Genomic DNA, 15,260 nt, shown 5'->3' on the forward strand with positions numbered 1-15,260 from the left:
CAAGTGAACCCAAGATGTACAAGTAAAAATGGTCAAATATGAGTTTCAATAAGACGCAATTGATAGATTTGCCAGCTGAACGTGATTGGGGTATTGTGGAACAAAATATTTCTTTCATTCATATAGCTCACAAGATTCTTTAATTTCAGCAATTGCCCAATAGCCCACAAGTCCACAAACTGGACCAAGAATCGATGGGGTCCTTACAAATGCCATCCCCTTACAGTTTTTCACCCTCGAAGTTAAGTTTCTTGCGGCAAGGCCCAGAAGCCTCCGAAACCCACTTTTTTTTTTTTTTTTTTTTTTTTGAGAAAAAACGCACCTTATTCGACATTGTACTTATTCCGGAGGTAAGGCCTTTCATTTATCTCGTACTCTACTTTATTGTCTATTATAAAGTAGTAGGCGTCTATTAAAAAGAGTAGGCGACTATTAAACTCCAACCATATTTCAAAAAAAAAAAAAAAAAGTTGGTCTTGCATTTTTATTGATAGAAAATAATTCGATCCTTTTCAGGATGTCAAGTATATTAGAGCGTCATATAATGTTTCTCCCTAATTTCAAACTTTGTAAAGGGATTTTTTTTTTTTTTTTTTTTTTGGGAGGGCTCACAATCATCACAAAGCATCTTCTTTTTGAAATCTTTTCTTTCATATCCTTTTGTCTTGCCGAGTTCCAAGTGAGCTATAAAAAAAGCCATTTATCAGGAGGTATTTTTTAGAAAGAATGTCTCGTCCAAGGCGTAATCTCACCACATTAAAATCCATAACTTCAAACAATGCCTTTATTATTTGGTTTTTCCCCTCATAAAAGTTGCTGGCCTTTTCCATCTTTTCCATAAAACAAATTTCAAGTTCGAATCTTTCATCAAATTAAATATAATTGCAGCTTGTGCCATTTTCAGAACCTTAGTTTACTCAATAATTTGACAAGTTATTGTTCCCTTCTTTTTGTTCAAGTAGTCAAATTTTTAGGAGGCATTTAATGTTTCATGTTTTGGGATGAATCAATTCACAAAACTTGAGGAATGAGAGAAGTTGTGCAAATAATGGTTCTTCTTCAACTACTGTTGCTTGATATCTGCGAGCACTGCACTCACTGGATCCTTTGTTTATTTGTTGCAAATCTGCATTTCTGGGGGTTTTCTTGCACTGTCTTTTGAATGATATATTTAGTATTCTCGAGCATGGTAGCTAAACCGTATGGTATCTGTATCTCTGAGTTTAATCGACTGTTTCAGTTCTGCAGAACTGCGTTAATAACACATTGAAAAGAAGTGATCTTACTTTTATCTGCGTTAACACCCGTTTGTTTTCTTTGAAAGGACTGTATTTGTTAGCAAAATGAGAGGAGTGACGACTCACAGGCACAGCACTCACAGGCTTGCTTAACCTGAGAATTATTGACAAACAGAACTTATTATGATACTAAAGCAAAGTGCAATCATGTAAGTTACTTTGCAATTCTACTTCCTTCCAACTTATTATGGTCTCAATATGAAATTTGGAATTTAAACATTTGCAAATATATATGCCCTACAGCTTTATCTGCAAAGCCTCTTCAGAAAAGGGGAAAAACAAGACAACCTTCAACAGCAGGAAATGAAAGAAAAAGAAAATAACACAGAGATCAGATCATTCACAGAATAAATTAATACAAACACTGAATCTAGAAATGAAGAAGAAGAGATGCAGAGAGAGCAAAAAAAAAAAAAAATTTAAATTTCAGACATAAGAAATTCAACTTTTACACACATGTCATGAATCTAACGTTGATAGTGTATACACCGTCAGTGTAGGAAAGATTAACTCTAAGAAAAATTTGAAAAAAAAAATTAAAATGCTGTACGCAGTAGATAACATCAGATTGACTATAAGAAAAGGTGCAGTTGGCAATTTGGTACCATCGAAAAGGAAGTCAGTAGAGCAGAACTTGAGCCACTCTAGAAAAAAGGGATAGACAGAGAACATTCAACAGCATAAAATGGAAAAAAAAATAGAGAAAATTTATGATGACATTGAACTCCAAAATAAACAAGAATAAAGACAGATAGAGAAAATAAAGCACTTAAATCCATTTTCCCATCAGACAAACTCAAAAAAAGAGGGGGGGGGGGGGGGGAGGGAGAGAACATTATATGTAGTAAATTACGCAAATTAATTGAAGAAAGGGTGTTGGCAACTCTACACTGCCACAAAGGTAGTTGACAAAGAAAAAATTAAGCTCAACACAGAAAGACTTAATATTGATTCCTATGCAATATCAAATTCTATGCAAGTGGAGAAGCAGATCATTTTGGGGAAAAAGGTCAAAGAAAAGGGATACTTGGTAACATTAGAGGAAGGGGACAAAAGACGTACATGATCATCAGATCCTGTCGACGATCTGTTGTAGTAATAAATGGGTCAAGGGCATTTTTGGTGTAGGAATTGTCCCATTCTAATGATTCCCACCATTCTTTATCTCCCCTGATTTTGTGAAGAGTAGTGGGAACAGATGGTAGTCCGTTGATGGTGGAAAGAAACGAAGGCAGCCTCTTTAAATTTGGACAATTAAATATTGCGATCTCCTTGATTGAATCGCAGATCAAGGCTGCCTTGCAAATGTTCTTCAGTTGCGGCAGCCGCCCCAGATGCAACAGCCTTAATTTCGGAAGGACGACAGTGGCGGTGGCTCCTTCACTTGAAGTCAATTGGGTGCCTTCTCCTCCTCCTTGTCCTACTCCATTGCCATCTGCTGCTATCTCCTCCAGTCCTTCACATTCTATAACTGTTAATGTTTCAAGATTTTGAAGGCTCTGCAGCAACTGCACTGTGAATAGCTGCTTCATGTTGTGACATTTAGAAATGCTCAATTTTTTAAGGGAAGAAAAGGTGCCAGCTGGAAGCAAATATGGTGGTCCGTCGATGGCAGAAAGAAACGAAGGCAGCCTCTTTAAATTTGGACAACCGAATATTGCAATATCCTCAATTGATTCGCAGATCATGGCTGCCTTGCAAACGTTCTTCAGTTGTGGCAGGTTACGCAGATGCAACCGCCTCAATTTCGGACGGTTGATGACAGTGGCGGTGGCTCCTTCACATGAGGTCAATTGGGTGCCTTCTCCTCCTCCTTGTCCTACTCCATTGCCATCTGCTGCTATCTCCTCCAGTCCTTCACAATTGCAAACGTGTAATTCTTCAAGATTTTGAAGGCTCTGCAGCAACTGCACTGTGAATAGCTGCTTCATGTTGTGACATTTAGAAATCCACAATACTCTGAGGAAAGAAAAGGTGCCAGCTGGAAGCAAATTTGGTGGTCCGTCGATGGCAGAAAGAAACGAAGGCAGCCTCTTTAAATTTGGACAACCGAATATTGCAATATCCTCAATTGAATTGCAGATCATGGCTGCCTTGCAAACGTTCTTCAGTTGTGGCAGGTTATCCAGATGCAACCGCCTCAATTTCGGAAGGTTGATGACAGTGGCGGTGGCTCCTTCACATGAGGTCAATTGGGTGCCTTCTCCTCCTCCTTGTCCTTCTCCATTGCCATCTGCTGCTATCTCTTCCAGTCCTTCACAATTTTTAACATCTAATAATTCAAGATTTTGAAGGTTCTGCAGCAACTGCACTGTGAATAGCTGCTTCATGTTGTGACATTCAGAAATCCACAAATATTTGAGGGAAGAAAAGGTGCCAGCTGGAAGCAAATATGATGGTTCTGATTCTCCGTAAAATAGACCAACCAGATTTGGCAACCCGGAGAGGCTTAGCACTTGGAGATCACAGAGTGGACTAAAATACGAGACTTCCAACTGATCACGTGGAGAAGCAGAGGACAATTGCCAGAGGAACTCTATTCCAACCAAATCCTTAATATACAATTCAGATAAGTGGCTTAAATTTATAAAATTCTTAAAAACATCTGACAAGCACCTAATGCCCATGCCCTCACAATCCTCGATTACCAGACATTCCATATCATCTGGCAGATTGTTCGATCCTCTACCAAGCTCACACTGATGGAAATACAGTTGTTTCTGGTCCCCACAACCATAAAATGGATACTTAGTTAAGATGTCATTGATATAAACCATATAGTATTTTGGCCACCGAGTAATTTTATAGAAATTCGTAAGAGACAAATATCCTTTAAAACATTCTAATTGGTTCAACACTTCTGGATCATTAACTTGTACCCTACCATAGAGTGGCAATGCTAGCCATTGAAGACGGGTCAATTTGGAAAATGTCTCTTTTGGTATTATTATCTTTCGTCTTAAACTCCGACACTCGTCCAAGTTAAGCCTTTCGAGGTTGACCAGTGACTCCCAACCTTCAGGTAAATCCTCAATCTTAGTGGAGGATAGGTCCAAATCCCTCAATTGCTTGAGCTTTCCCAGTGGTGGCACAGATTGGAGGTCACTACAAGACCTCAAAATCAGGGCAGTAAGATTCACCATGTCCGAAACAGAATTAGGCAACTCTGTTATACCTTTGCACAAAGATAGATTCAAAACTTTAAGTCCACACATGTGCCGAAAGAATGAATCTGGGATTTCTTTTATGGAAACCCAAGAAAGAAGCAAGGTCGAGAGCTTAGGACAATTTGGTGACCAGGCTGGTGGAATTTCTATTTCTTTGAAATTTTGTGAATAGAAGGAAACCGCATGGAGATCTTCTGTCCAATTTTGTGTTACTTTAGAATTTCCCTTTCCCAAGCTTTTCACCAAGAATCGTGGTACATCATCTCTGCTGCTCTCTGGTTTGGAGTTTCCATGCGTGATCCTTATTGCCATATCTCTGACCAAATCATGCATCTTCACACAGTCATCTGTAGTTTTTTCCAGCAAGCAAACTCTAATCAGTTTGTTTAATATTGTGTGACCTTGATCAAATTCTTCTGACCATGATTCCCGTTTTGACATCAGCTCTGCCCTAATAAACAGGACTATTAGTTCCTTTCTTTTTATATCACTATCTTCCGGATAAAGACAGCAATACAAGAAGCAATTCCTTTCATATTTATCCAGGCGATCGAAACTCCGTTCCAGGATGCGAGACACCTTTTCTTCCATCTTACCGTGCTCTACTCTATTCAAGTCTACCAATGCATTTCTCCACTCATGGATGTCGGTCACACCTATCATGCTCCCAGCCATTACGACAATACCAAGAGGCAAACCACCACACCTTTTCGCAACGGACTTGGCAGTATCTTTCAAACCTCCGTCAAGCACGGTCTCGCTGCCAAGTGTACGCTCGAACAAACCCCAAGCTTCCTCTGTGTCCAAAGTTTTCAATTCAAATTTGCTTTGGCATCGCATGCGGTTGCACACTTCTAATGAGCGTGTAGTCAAAATCAGTCTGCAATTTCTTGCACCAATCCCTAAGCTGTTTAAACGAAATTCTTCCCAAACATCATCCAATATGAGCACTACCATTTCCTCCATTTTCTCGAATGTGTCACCCAACTTACGTGCCCTCACTTTTTCATCATCCTCGTGTGACAGATCAAGCCCTAAGCGTTTAGCAACGTCACCTTGCAGCCCTTTGATGGTAAAATCTTGGGAGACAGAAACCCAATAAACCCTTAAGGATTGAGTATTCTTAAGGAGGTGATTATGGATGTGTTCCGCCAATGTAGTCTTACCCACGCCACCCATCCCCCAGATCCCAATCCTTAAGATCTCATTGGTGTCCAACTTTTCTCCAATCCTTAAGATGCTTAAGATATCTTTCAAATCTCTGTCAAACTTTTCTCCAAATAATTTCGTTGTCACTCGTGGCTTACCTCTGCTCTCAAAAACCCCAAGGCAAAGCTCACCAAAATCCTTACTTTGCTTAATAAGGCCTTCTACAGTTGCGTCCATTTCCGCCACTCTATCCCCACCGCTAAATGCATTTTTCAGAAGACAACCCTGTTCTATACTCGTTTTCAATGCACCGAATTCATCCTCTATGTTTGCTACCTTCTCAAACCAGTTCGCAACCTCACTTTTCCTTTTCTTAGTACCTGATCTTTCTGCATTTGTCACTTGCGACTCGAGGTCAGATTTTCTGCCGCTTAATCCTTCCAACTTCGTTTCTAGCGACCTTAGATTATCACGCAAATAGTACCACTTCTTTGCTTTTTCGAATGTCAAATTCCAAAGATCCGTGGCTAATTTTCCAATGCACTCCATTACCTATCAAGTGACGAGAGAATCTCTAAAAATTCCAGTTATCAACCAATAACGTTGTTCAATAAAGGCAGCATAATAATCCATTGGAAAATTTTGAAACAGGGCATTTCCAAACTTAGTTTGACAAATTTGAACCCGGTTAGGAAACTAAACAATTAGCCGATTAATGTTGGATTCTACATAATGGTATCCTCAACTTTTAATCAACATTTCAATGACGCAAAGGCACTAATAGTAGTATTATTAGAATTTTCTCAATGTCAAGATGAAAAGACTTTTCTCATATTCAACTATTTATCAAATACAAGTTCTGTCATATCACAACTTTCTTGCGCTGAATGAAATGTACTTGAAGTATACAAGCAGAAACACTCTTGGGTATACAGTAGTAATTTTATATTTTTTGGGTACAACATGATGTTTCTTCTCACTAATAATTTTTCTTTTTCTTATTTGTGGCAAATGGTATCTTAATTACTTTTTAAAATTTTTTTGATAAATAAATTTTAGGTCAATTGGTGTGTATGTCGAATTACTCACCACTCATTGCGTCTCATTCGACAAATACCAAACGACAAAATAGTCCAATTACTCATCTATGATTCTTCCCATTGGCAAAAAAAATAAAATATTTACTACAATATGTGGAGAAATATCAATGTGATATGAAGAACCATGTAAATTGCATGAAAACCCGCTTCATTAGTTTTCAAATAGATTACTAAGGTAGTTTTTTTTTTCTTTTCTGTCGATTTTAAAATTTTGAGTGTATCAAACCAAAAAATTTAAATGAAATAGGTAACAGGAGTTGCACCCTAATACATTATAAATTCATATTGGTCAAATTTGATCCATACTTAGGTTTCCGACTAATTTTTTATTGGAATCTATCACGTGCCTTGCACGTGATCATTTTTTAAGGATAAAATTGTTAAATTAATTTTACACAATTCAATCCATAATCCCTCATATTTCTCAATATAAATTTTTTCGTCCTTCACATTTCATAAAATGAATTTTTTGTCCATCACATTTCACAAAATGAAGTTTTTCATCACTCACATTTTACAAAATAACTTTTTTCATTCCTCATTGATCATGTGTATGAATATTTTTCTTTAAATCCATATATATAACTATTTAATTTCACTTGAACAACACAAATAGCATGTGTACAACTACAATTAGGCTATTTAGACAAAATTAAATAATTTGGACATTGTCAAGTGTTTTATATCGAATTAAATTTGATAAAAAAATAATCAAAGAAAAAGTATGACAAAAAGAAGTAAGTAATCAGCACTTTCAAATTTTAAGACAATCACAAATAAGTAATTCAATTGTTGGTCTTAAAGATGGCGAGTAGAAGTTTCAAAATTAAACTGCAATTCATTAGCATGACTATAGAATTCAAATTAGGACTCATTAATTAGATGGCCTTATTATACAACTCAATAAATGAAGTATTACAAAAAGAGAAAAGGCCACAAATATTGAACAAATTCACATGGTGAAATCAAATAAATATATTCATGGGTTAAAAATAAAATTGTTAGTTTTAAACCCATGTATATATCTATTGAATAGCATGTGAATAATTACAATTAACTTGTTGAAGTGAAATCAAATAGAGATATGTTATATGCTATTCGTATTATTCAGGTAAAATCAAATAGATATATACGTAGATTAAAAAAAAACTATTCATATACATAGTCAATGAGGGATAAAAAATTTTATTTTATAAAATGCGAAGGATGAAAAAATTTATTCTGTAAAATATGAGTGACGAAAAAATTCATTTTGCGAAATGTGAGGGACTATGAGTCAGATTATATAAAATTGATTTGACAATTTTACCCCTAAAAAATAATTACATGCAAGGCACGTAATGGATTCCGACTAAAAATTAGTAGGAAACCTAGGTAGGGACCAAATTTGATCAATATGAATTTGTAAGGGACGTAAAACTACACTTTTAAAAGCAAGGGATGAAAAAAGTTATTTTATAAAATGTAAGGGATGTTTTGAACAATTTTCCCTATAAAAAGCTTGAAGAGGGCACTCTATGTATTGAAAGGGCAAAAAAAAGTGATCAAGATTTTTTGGCCTTAGAAATCTAAATATACAACTACAAAAATTTACAAAATCAAGGTTGAATGTGATATCATTGTAACTTGAAATGAGAAAAAGTTATCTTCAAGAAGTTGAGAACTACAAAACTCTGCCAAAATATAAAAGTTTGTATTATATTTCGATCATCGCACCATTGATTTTGTGGTGTAAATTTATCCCACTTGATGCGGCTAACTTTTTTTTTTTTTTTTAAGTGCATGATTCATCTGTTAAAAAAATTTCATCAGGAAAATGCATGTTCTTTGTTTGTCCCAAAACAAAAAAGAAAAGAAGAGCTATGCACGAAAACCTACTTCATTAGCCTTTGGGTTAGATACCTTGTGTAATTTTTTATTTCATTAATTTTAATTTTGAGTACATTAAATTAAAATTTCAATTATGCATTTTAGTAAATGAAACTGATATGCAACTTTTTTTTATAACAAAAAATTTGATATGCATCTGGTGTAAGAAAATTTTTATAAAAATTCAAGATTTTATGTAAAAGCTTATAAATTATAAGATTAAGGCCAAGATCCGAATATGTTTCCACACTCAACAGGATCAATTTACTCCTATAGATCCATCCTGTCCCCGGATCTAGTTTTGGTAGTATTAGTTAGGTCCAGGTTTGGATCATCTCATTCTGTCCTTTGTTACAAATTCTTGCCAAGAACTGTCGATTGTGTAAAAAGCTTGAACAAAGCACTCCGTGTGTTGAAAGAAGAACAAGTGACCAAGATGTTTGGCCCTCACAAATCTAACCATAACATGATGAAATGAGAAACAACTACAAAAATTTACAGTTTCAAGATCAAGTTTGTTATTATTGTACCTTGAAATCAAGACAAGTTTTCTTGAAAACTTGAAGAAGTTGAGAACCGCTAGATCCTGTCAAAAAACAAAATGTTGTATTTTAGTTCGGTCTCGCTTTCGGGACTATAATTGTTGAGTTTTGATGAATGAATGATAATTGAATCAAGATGTTGGTGCCAAGCAAAGCTATCAGTATAACATGGTGAAATAAGAGAAGAACTCCAACAGTTACTAAATTCCGACGGATATGATCTCATTATACCTGAAACTGACTAGAAAACTTGAGGAAGCTGAAAACCTTGAGACTCTGCCAAGATTAGGTGTTATGATTGTTGAGTGCTGAGGAACGGATGGTATAAGTTGAACTAGCAGCAGAGCAGACCACCAATGGCCCTCGTGAAGGAAGTTCCGGGAGTGTCCAAGGAAAGCTAGTGGAATTGTATTTGATCAAATACTTCGATTATCAACCAATTTGTCTTTGCCTACCTTGCAAAGCATGAGATGCAACTCTGGCTACAAGTTAGGAGTCCAAACGATTACACTTATAGATATATCCAAAGAATTGCACATATTTTTAAATCCAAAAAGTATATTGCAACTCTCTAGAGAGTTGCATCTCCTTAAATACCATTGATTCCCATAGTATGTATATGTGTACGTATCCTTTTGCTTGTACCATAAAATTGACACCAAAACTTGGATTTTGACTTAGATTCAACGAGATCTACTTGTAGGATTGGGAAGATTGAATTAATACGATCACAAACATATATGGGAGACTAGGTTAATTTACACATATAAGAATATGCCTAGACTAATATATAAATATAAATAAAATATATACATATACATGCATGCATGCATGTAGACATATATACATACATACATACATATATCATTACGGCCCAGATCCAGCCCTCTGTTCACATTTTATCTTCTCCAAAAGTTAATAAGAATTTGAAACTATGATAAAATTCAATTTTCTTGCCTAAAAGTGCCAGCGATGTGAAAAGCATGAAGAGAGCAATCCATGTTGAAACAAAAGGAAGTAATCTGTGATTTTTATGCCTCGAAAAGCCATATATTAATATAACATGAATGCAGTGACAAAAAACTTCAATATGACAAAATTAAGATGGAGCATGATATCCTTTTACCTTGCAAACTTGGACAACCAAAATTAAGATGAAGACGCTGAGACCCTGCCAATGCACAAAAGTGTGTATTATATTTTTGTTAGTTTTCACTGCTAAGAAGCAACTCAAAAAAATATCGAATTAAGACTCCAACAATTGAACTAAGATTTATGTGCCAAGTAAAGCAATTATGTACTTGATGAGATAAGAAACAACTCTGACAATTACAAAATTGTGATGGATATGATCTCACTGTACCTGAAATTTTTACAAGCAAGCTTGAGGAGGCTGAAAGTCTTGAGACTGCCAAAGGTATGTACTTTTCTTTTTTTCTGTTTTTCTTTTGATTTTCTACGAGTATGATTGTTGAGTATTGAGGAATCAATGATGAAAGTTGAACTAATAGGAGACCATGACCGATTTAAAGGGTCTTCCTCCCCATTTCATATGCAAAAAGTCAAAAGATTAATAATGTTGCCACAATGTTGTCACCTTTTTATCTCACATCTCAAAAAGTGCTATAGTAATTATCTCAAATAAATCATCCAAATAAATTCCCATCCAAACAAACCACAATATGTTGTTTTTATGGATTTTTTTTTTTTGCTATTCTTTTATGGCATAGGATGTGAACAATTTTGCTACTGTTGGTATGAATAATTTTTTATATGGACTGTTGTTTTTGCTATACTGTTATAACGCAGGATTTAGATAGTCTAAATTAATTAAGACAATTATTTCCCTTTAATTGTATGGGAAAATTTGGAAAAAAGGGAATGAGAAGTGTGAAATTTCATAAATAGGTGGTAAGTTTTAGGAAATTTATAAATGGGGTAAGGGCTATTATTCACATATTATAAAAAGAGAAATTTTTGTTGCAAGCTAAATTACAAATTAACCCTTATGTGCATATAAGGGCACTTGTATGTGCACATATATCATACGTGCATATTTGAATGTATATTTACACGTATCAATAAACACAATTTTATTCAGTAAGATCCACATTGCTATGAGGGTAATTTTAGTTATTTAACAATAAAATTAATAGTTGCTTTACTTCGTAAGTAATAACCCATGCCCCAGTTATAAATTTTGTAAAATTTACAACCTACTTAGAGATTGTCAATATTCCTATTCTTTTTTTTTAATATTCCCAAATTATTTTGACGACATCATATTATTCTGCTCGATCATGCCATATTGCCATTTTGATGACTTAATGAAAGCTCCTTAAGGAAGTAGGGGACATTTCCAGGAAATGGTGCGGCAAAGACTTTGATGACTAAAGGGAAGAATTTCGGTCACACGAAAAAGGGGAGGTAAACTATATATATAGTCTAACGAAATATAAGAGAAACGCATAACAAGGAAAATGGTAAAAAAAATTATAAAATCCATCCTTTGCATAAATATGGCAAAAAGAGAGTTTTATTAAAAATATTAAGGTTAGTATTGTCATTTTAAATAGACAAGGAACGTAGGTGTATTTTTGAAACCTTAGAGGAGCCAAGTGAAATTATTAGAAACCTCAGGGGAGATTTCTGAAATTATCCCTTTTAACAAGTGATAAGGTTTTAGCTTAATTCCAAATGATTTGCTTTGCACTTTTCATCATTGCACGGACAACTAAAAGCGACAACACTCCATTATTAATAGCGGGTCACCACCGAAAGGGAAAAGACTTTGCCGTTCACGTTGACGACGACGACATTGTCGAGAGGAAAAATCCATGAAGTTGAAGGGAGGCTTGAAGTGGGGACCCTTCGCCTATCCTCGTCTGTCTTTACCCATCTACCCCTGCTAGTGCTCCGTGGCCGTAGGGGCCACTTCTATTTTTATTTTTTTATTTAACTTTATTTATATATGCATAATATTGTCATTGGGCCTTCATGTGGTCACTGCCAAAGTCTTGGTAATGTGAAAAGTTAATGGATCAAACCTTGCCTCCCATCAAATCGAGCGTTACTGAAATATGGTAAAGAGTTCTTTACCATTTCCTTTTAATGGTTGAGGACTGTGGTCACAATTCACAAGATATATTACCGAACTGTTATTATCTGAATAACACGTCTCTACTGCGAAAGCATAGAGTCCTTTACCGCTTGCCAAGCACTAGATTGTGCTGCCTGCTTTGATTTCGTAATGTGATTCCTAACTTCTATAACTTCCGTCGTGTGAAAATATCCACAATGAGAATCTCATTTTCATGTAGCTATTTTCTCAAGTTTCAACAGAAGTTAGTGGAACAAGAATCAAATAGTTCCTGAGGGTCATGTTGTCTGAAATTTATACTTACCTAGCTCTGTTCAATCAATACCAATCTTTGGCTTTTCTTTAAAAAAATAAGTACAACAGCTTAAAAAAAGCAATATATAATAGAAAATTAAAAAATACAGCTGAAAATTCATAAAAAATCTCATTTTTTATGCATTTTGATTTGTTAAGTTTTGTGTATCTTAAGAAAATAAAAAAGAACTAAAACATGATATTTATGAAGGAAAAATAGTAATATAATAAAAAGTGAGACAGATAGTGGTATAGGGTTTCTCTTCCTTTGTTCTCCCTTCTTCTTTGTTCTTATTTTTATTTAATAAAGTCTCTCCTAAAATATCCTAGTGAGAGTTTTCTTCTCTCTCAGGCGACCTTGGTGAGATTTGATGTTTTGTGATTCACAGTGTAATCTTTTATATTTTGTAACTCTGTTAAATCTTATGATTTTTCAGATCAAATATATCAATGACATGTTCCATGTATTTTCTACTATTAGTGCAGATTACTTTGTCAAACAAATCGTGTTGGATGATTTCCAGCTAAATTATTAATAATATTGGCTTATGTTTTATCAAAAAAATAAATAAATTCTAACCTCCAATCATATGTATATGAGGCCTACACATGATCAGGATCGTTATATTCACTGCCGATTTAAAGAGTTACTAGTTTTTAAGCCCTGACGCGACGCGTCAGGTAGCTGAGACTCATTATTTTGTTATTATATTTGTTTTTTTTTCTTTGTTAGATACAGTAGTCATGTGTGTGAGTGTGTGTTTTTTCCTAATTGCACAAATAAACATGACTTTGAAATCAGGTTATCTTATATTTTTAAAATTAGGCAAAACTAAAAGGCATGATTATTTAACATTTTTAATATAGCATTACTTAGTAAGTAATGCCTAAAATTAGGTAGAACTAAAAGGCATATGGCTATACATGTAATGTGTAGCCTTGCTTATTAGTCACGTTGCTTCTCTAAGATAAGCAATTTGACAATTTTCATTTTTTTGACACTTTCTATTTGCTAGTACTTCACATTTAACAATCTTTTAGAAGAAAGAAATAAAGAAAGACAATTATAAAATGGGTTTGTCATTTTCTTTTGTTTGCTAGACTTGAATGAACAATCAAACATATTTAAAAATATTTTCAAATCAATGTAAAATTGAATTAATCTTTTTTGTATATTCAGCGGCTTTTTTGTTTACATTAATAGGTCTATATTCGTGACACATAATTTTTATTCAACTCTATCCCACCATGACCTCGGTTTATATATACTACCATGTCTCCTAATCAGGGTTGCATATTGGATCCTATTCTTTTTTTTGTTGCAATTCAGATGATTGTTTAATTGATAGATTAAAAGTGTTCAAGAATGGAGGGAACAAAAATAGTTTCTTTGGACAGGACATCATCTATTGAAAATGAGTCTCGGACTCTCAATATTGAACAAGTTTAAGTTGCAAGGATGAATATACATATTTTCTTTCTTTCTTCCCTTTTCTAGGCTGTCTATCACTTTGTTTTTTTTTTTTTTTGATTTTGATGATTTTGGTTTTGATAATTTGTATAGGAGGCAACACTTTATGTGGTGAGTACGAGGAGCATGGAAGAAGCTCTTTGAATTTTCACTAAGATAATGGCTTAGATATATACATATCTAATAATTTCTTGAGCTTAAAATTTTCTTTTCTACTTTCTAGGTTCTTTGGATCTATAACTCTTACTTATTTGATGATTCTTTCTCTTACTTGGCTGATGATTTTTTTTTTTTTTTGGTAATCTGTACCATAAGCTGCAAATTTATAGGTTATTTTGTGTTCTTAAATCATGTGCTAAAATAGGTGAGTTTCTCTTTTTCTTTTTCTTTTTCAATAAAAGTGGTATTCAAAATCAAGAAATAGTTGGAATCTTTAAATGGTGAATTCCAAATCAACTTGTGTTTAAGGATAGGTTAGAATAAAATGCTAAGAAATAACTGGTGGAACTATTCTACAAATGAGGTGGCAAGGGTAGGGATGGCAATGGGGGCGGGTGCCCGCGGGGGAGGGTTGGGGCGGGGGGTGGGGCGGGGGCGGGGGGAATTTTTTCCCCCTGCTTAGAAACGGGGCGGGGGGCGGGGGAGTATACCCTCGCCCCGCCATGTGAGATCCCGGTTAGCCTCTGATTTCAATATCATGTGATATTAAGGGCATTTTGTTCTATTTTGTACGGATTTAGTAGAAAACTCTAGTTTTCTTTTTATTGTGATAACTTGAAAAAAAAAAGAGAAAGAAGAAAAAAAGAAAAAAATTAAATTAAATTAAAATTAAAATTATTAAAAAATTACATGTATGTTATGAATTCTTTTATTGCTTAGATATTAGAAAATTACATGTAACAAAGGAATGGTTAAGATAAATGCATAATTGAATTTCTATAACAGATTGAAAATTGAAACGCCACTTGAATTATGTAAAATCCTAGCTACAAATCCACTCTTACTAACCGAGCTTTAGGTTCCAATTTGATGCTCATTCACCTAGCAAAATATGCTAGAAAACTTGTGAGGAGCAAAGATGAAAACCGATTAAGATTCAAGGACCAAACGATGAATACCGAAATTGCACTACGACCCTTTACTATATTTAGCCAAAAAAAAAGAGAAGCCAAAAAATCTTACTCCGATTCTGGTCATCTTGACCGAGAATACCAAGGCTGGAAAGCCTTGAATCTTCATGATTTTTTTGCCAGCCAAAGCATGACAAAGC

The 15,260-nt window shown here is 34.7% G+C and overlaps 1 protein-coding gene across 4 annotated transcripts; it reads right to left on the minus strand.

The window, feature by feature from the left end:
• Nucleotides 1–994: 994 nt before the first annotated feature.
• Nucleotides 995–10,630, minus strand: LOC113688271 (probable disease resistance protein At4g27220). 4 transcript variants are annotated; one of them, XM_027206049.2, is made up of 6 exons: nucleotides 10,489–10,630; nucleotides 10,252–10,296; nucleotides 9,357–9,576; nucleotides 9,114–9,169; nucleotides 2,361–6,166; nucleotides 995–1,392 (listed from the first exon to the last, which is right to left on the minus strand). In XM_027206049.2, the coding sequence occupies exons 5-6, from the start codon at nucleotides 6,161–6,163 to the stop codon at nucleotides 1,224–1,226; spliced, it is 3,972 nt and encodes a 1,323-aa protein (XP_027061850.1). In that variant the 5' UTR covers nucleotides 6,164–6,166; nucleotides 9,114–9,169; nucleotides 9,357–9,576; nucleotides 10,252–10,296; nucleotides 10,489–10,630; the 3' UTR covers nucleotides 995–1,223. The 4 variants fall into 4 exon arrangements, with proteins under 4 accessions (XP_027061850.1, XP_027061849.1, XP_071904824.1 ...); XM_027206048.2 differs by having other exon boundaries at nucleotides 9,357–9,607; XM_072048724.1 differs by lacking the exon at nucleotides 995–1,392 and adding an exon at nucleotides 1,717–1,942 and having other exon boundaries at nucleotides 9,357–9,607.
• Between the last annotated feature and the right edge of the window lie 4,630 nt (nucleotides 10,631–15,260).

This window comes from Coffea arabica, chromosome 5e, assembly GCF_036785885.1.
Source record: "Coffea arabica cultivar ET-39 chromosome 5e, Coffea Arabica ET-39 HiFi, whole genome shotgun sequence".
In the NCBI taxonomy this organism is placed as follows: Eukaryota; Viridiplantae; Streptophyta; class Magnoliopsida; order Gentianales; family Rubiaceae; genus Coffea; species Coffea arabica.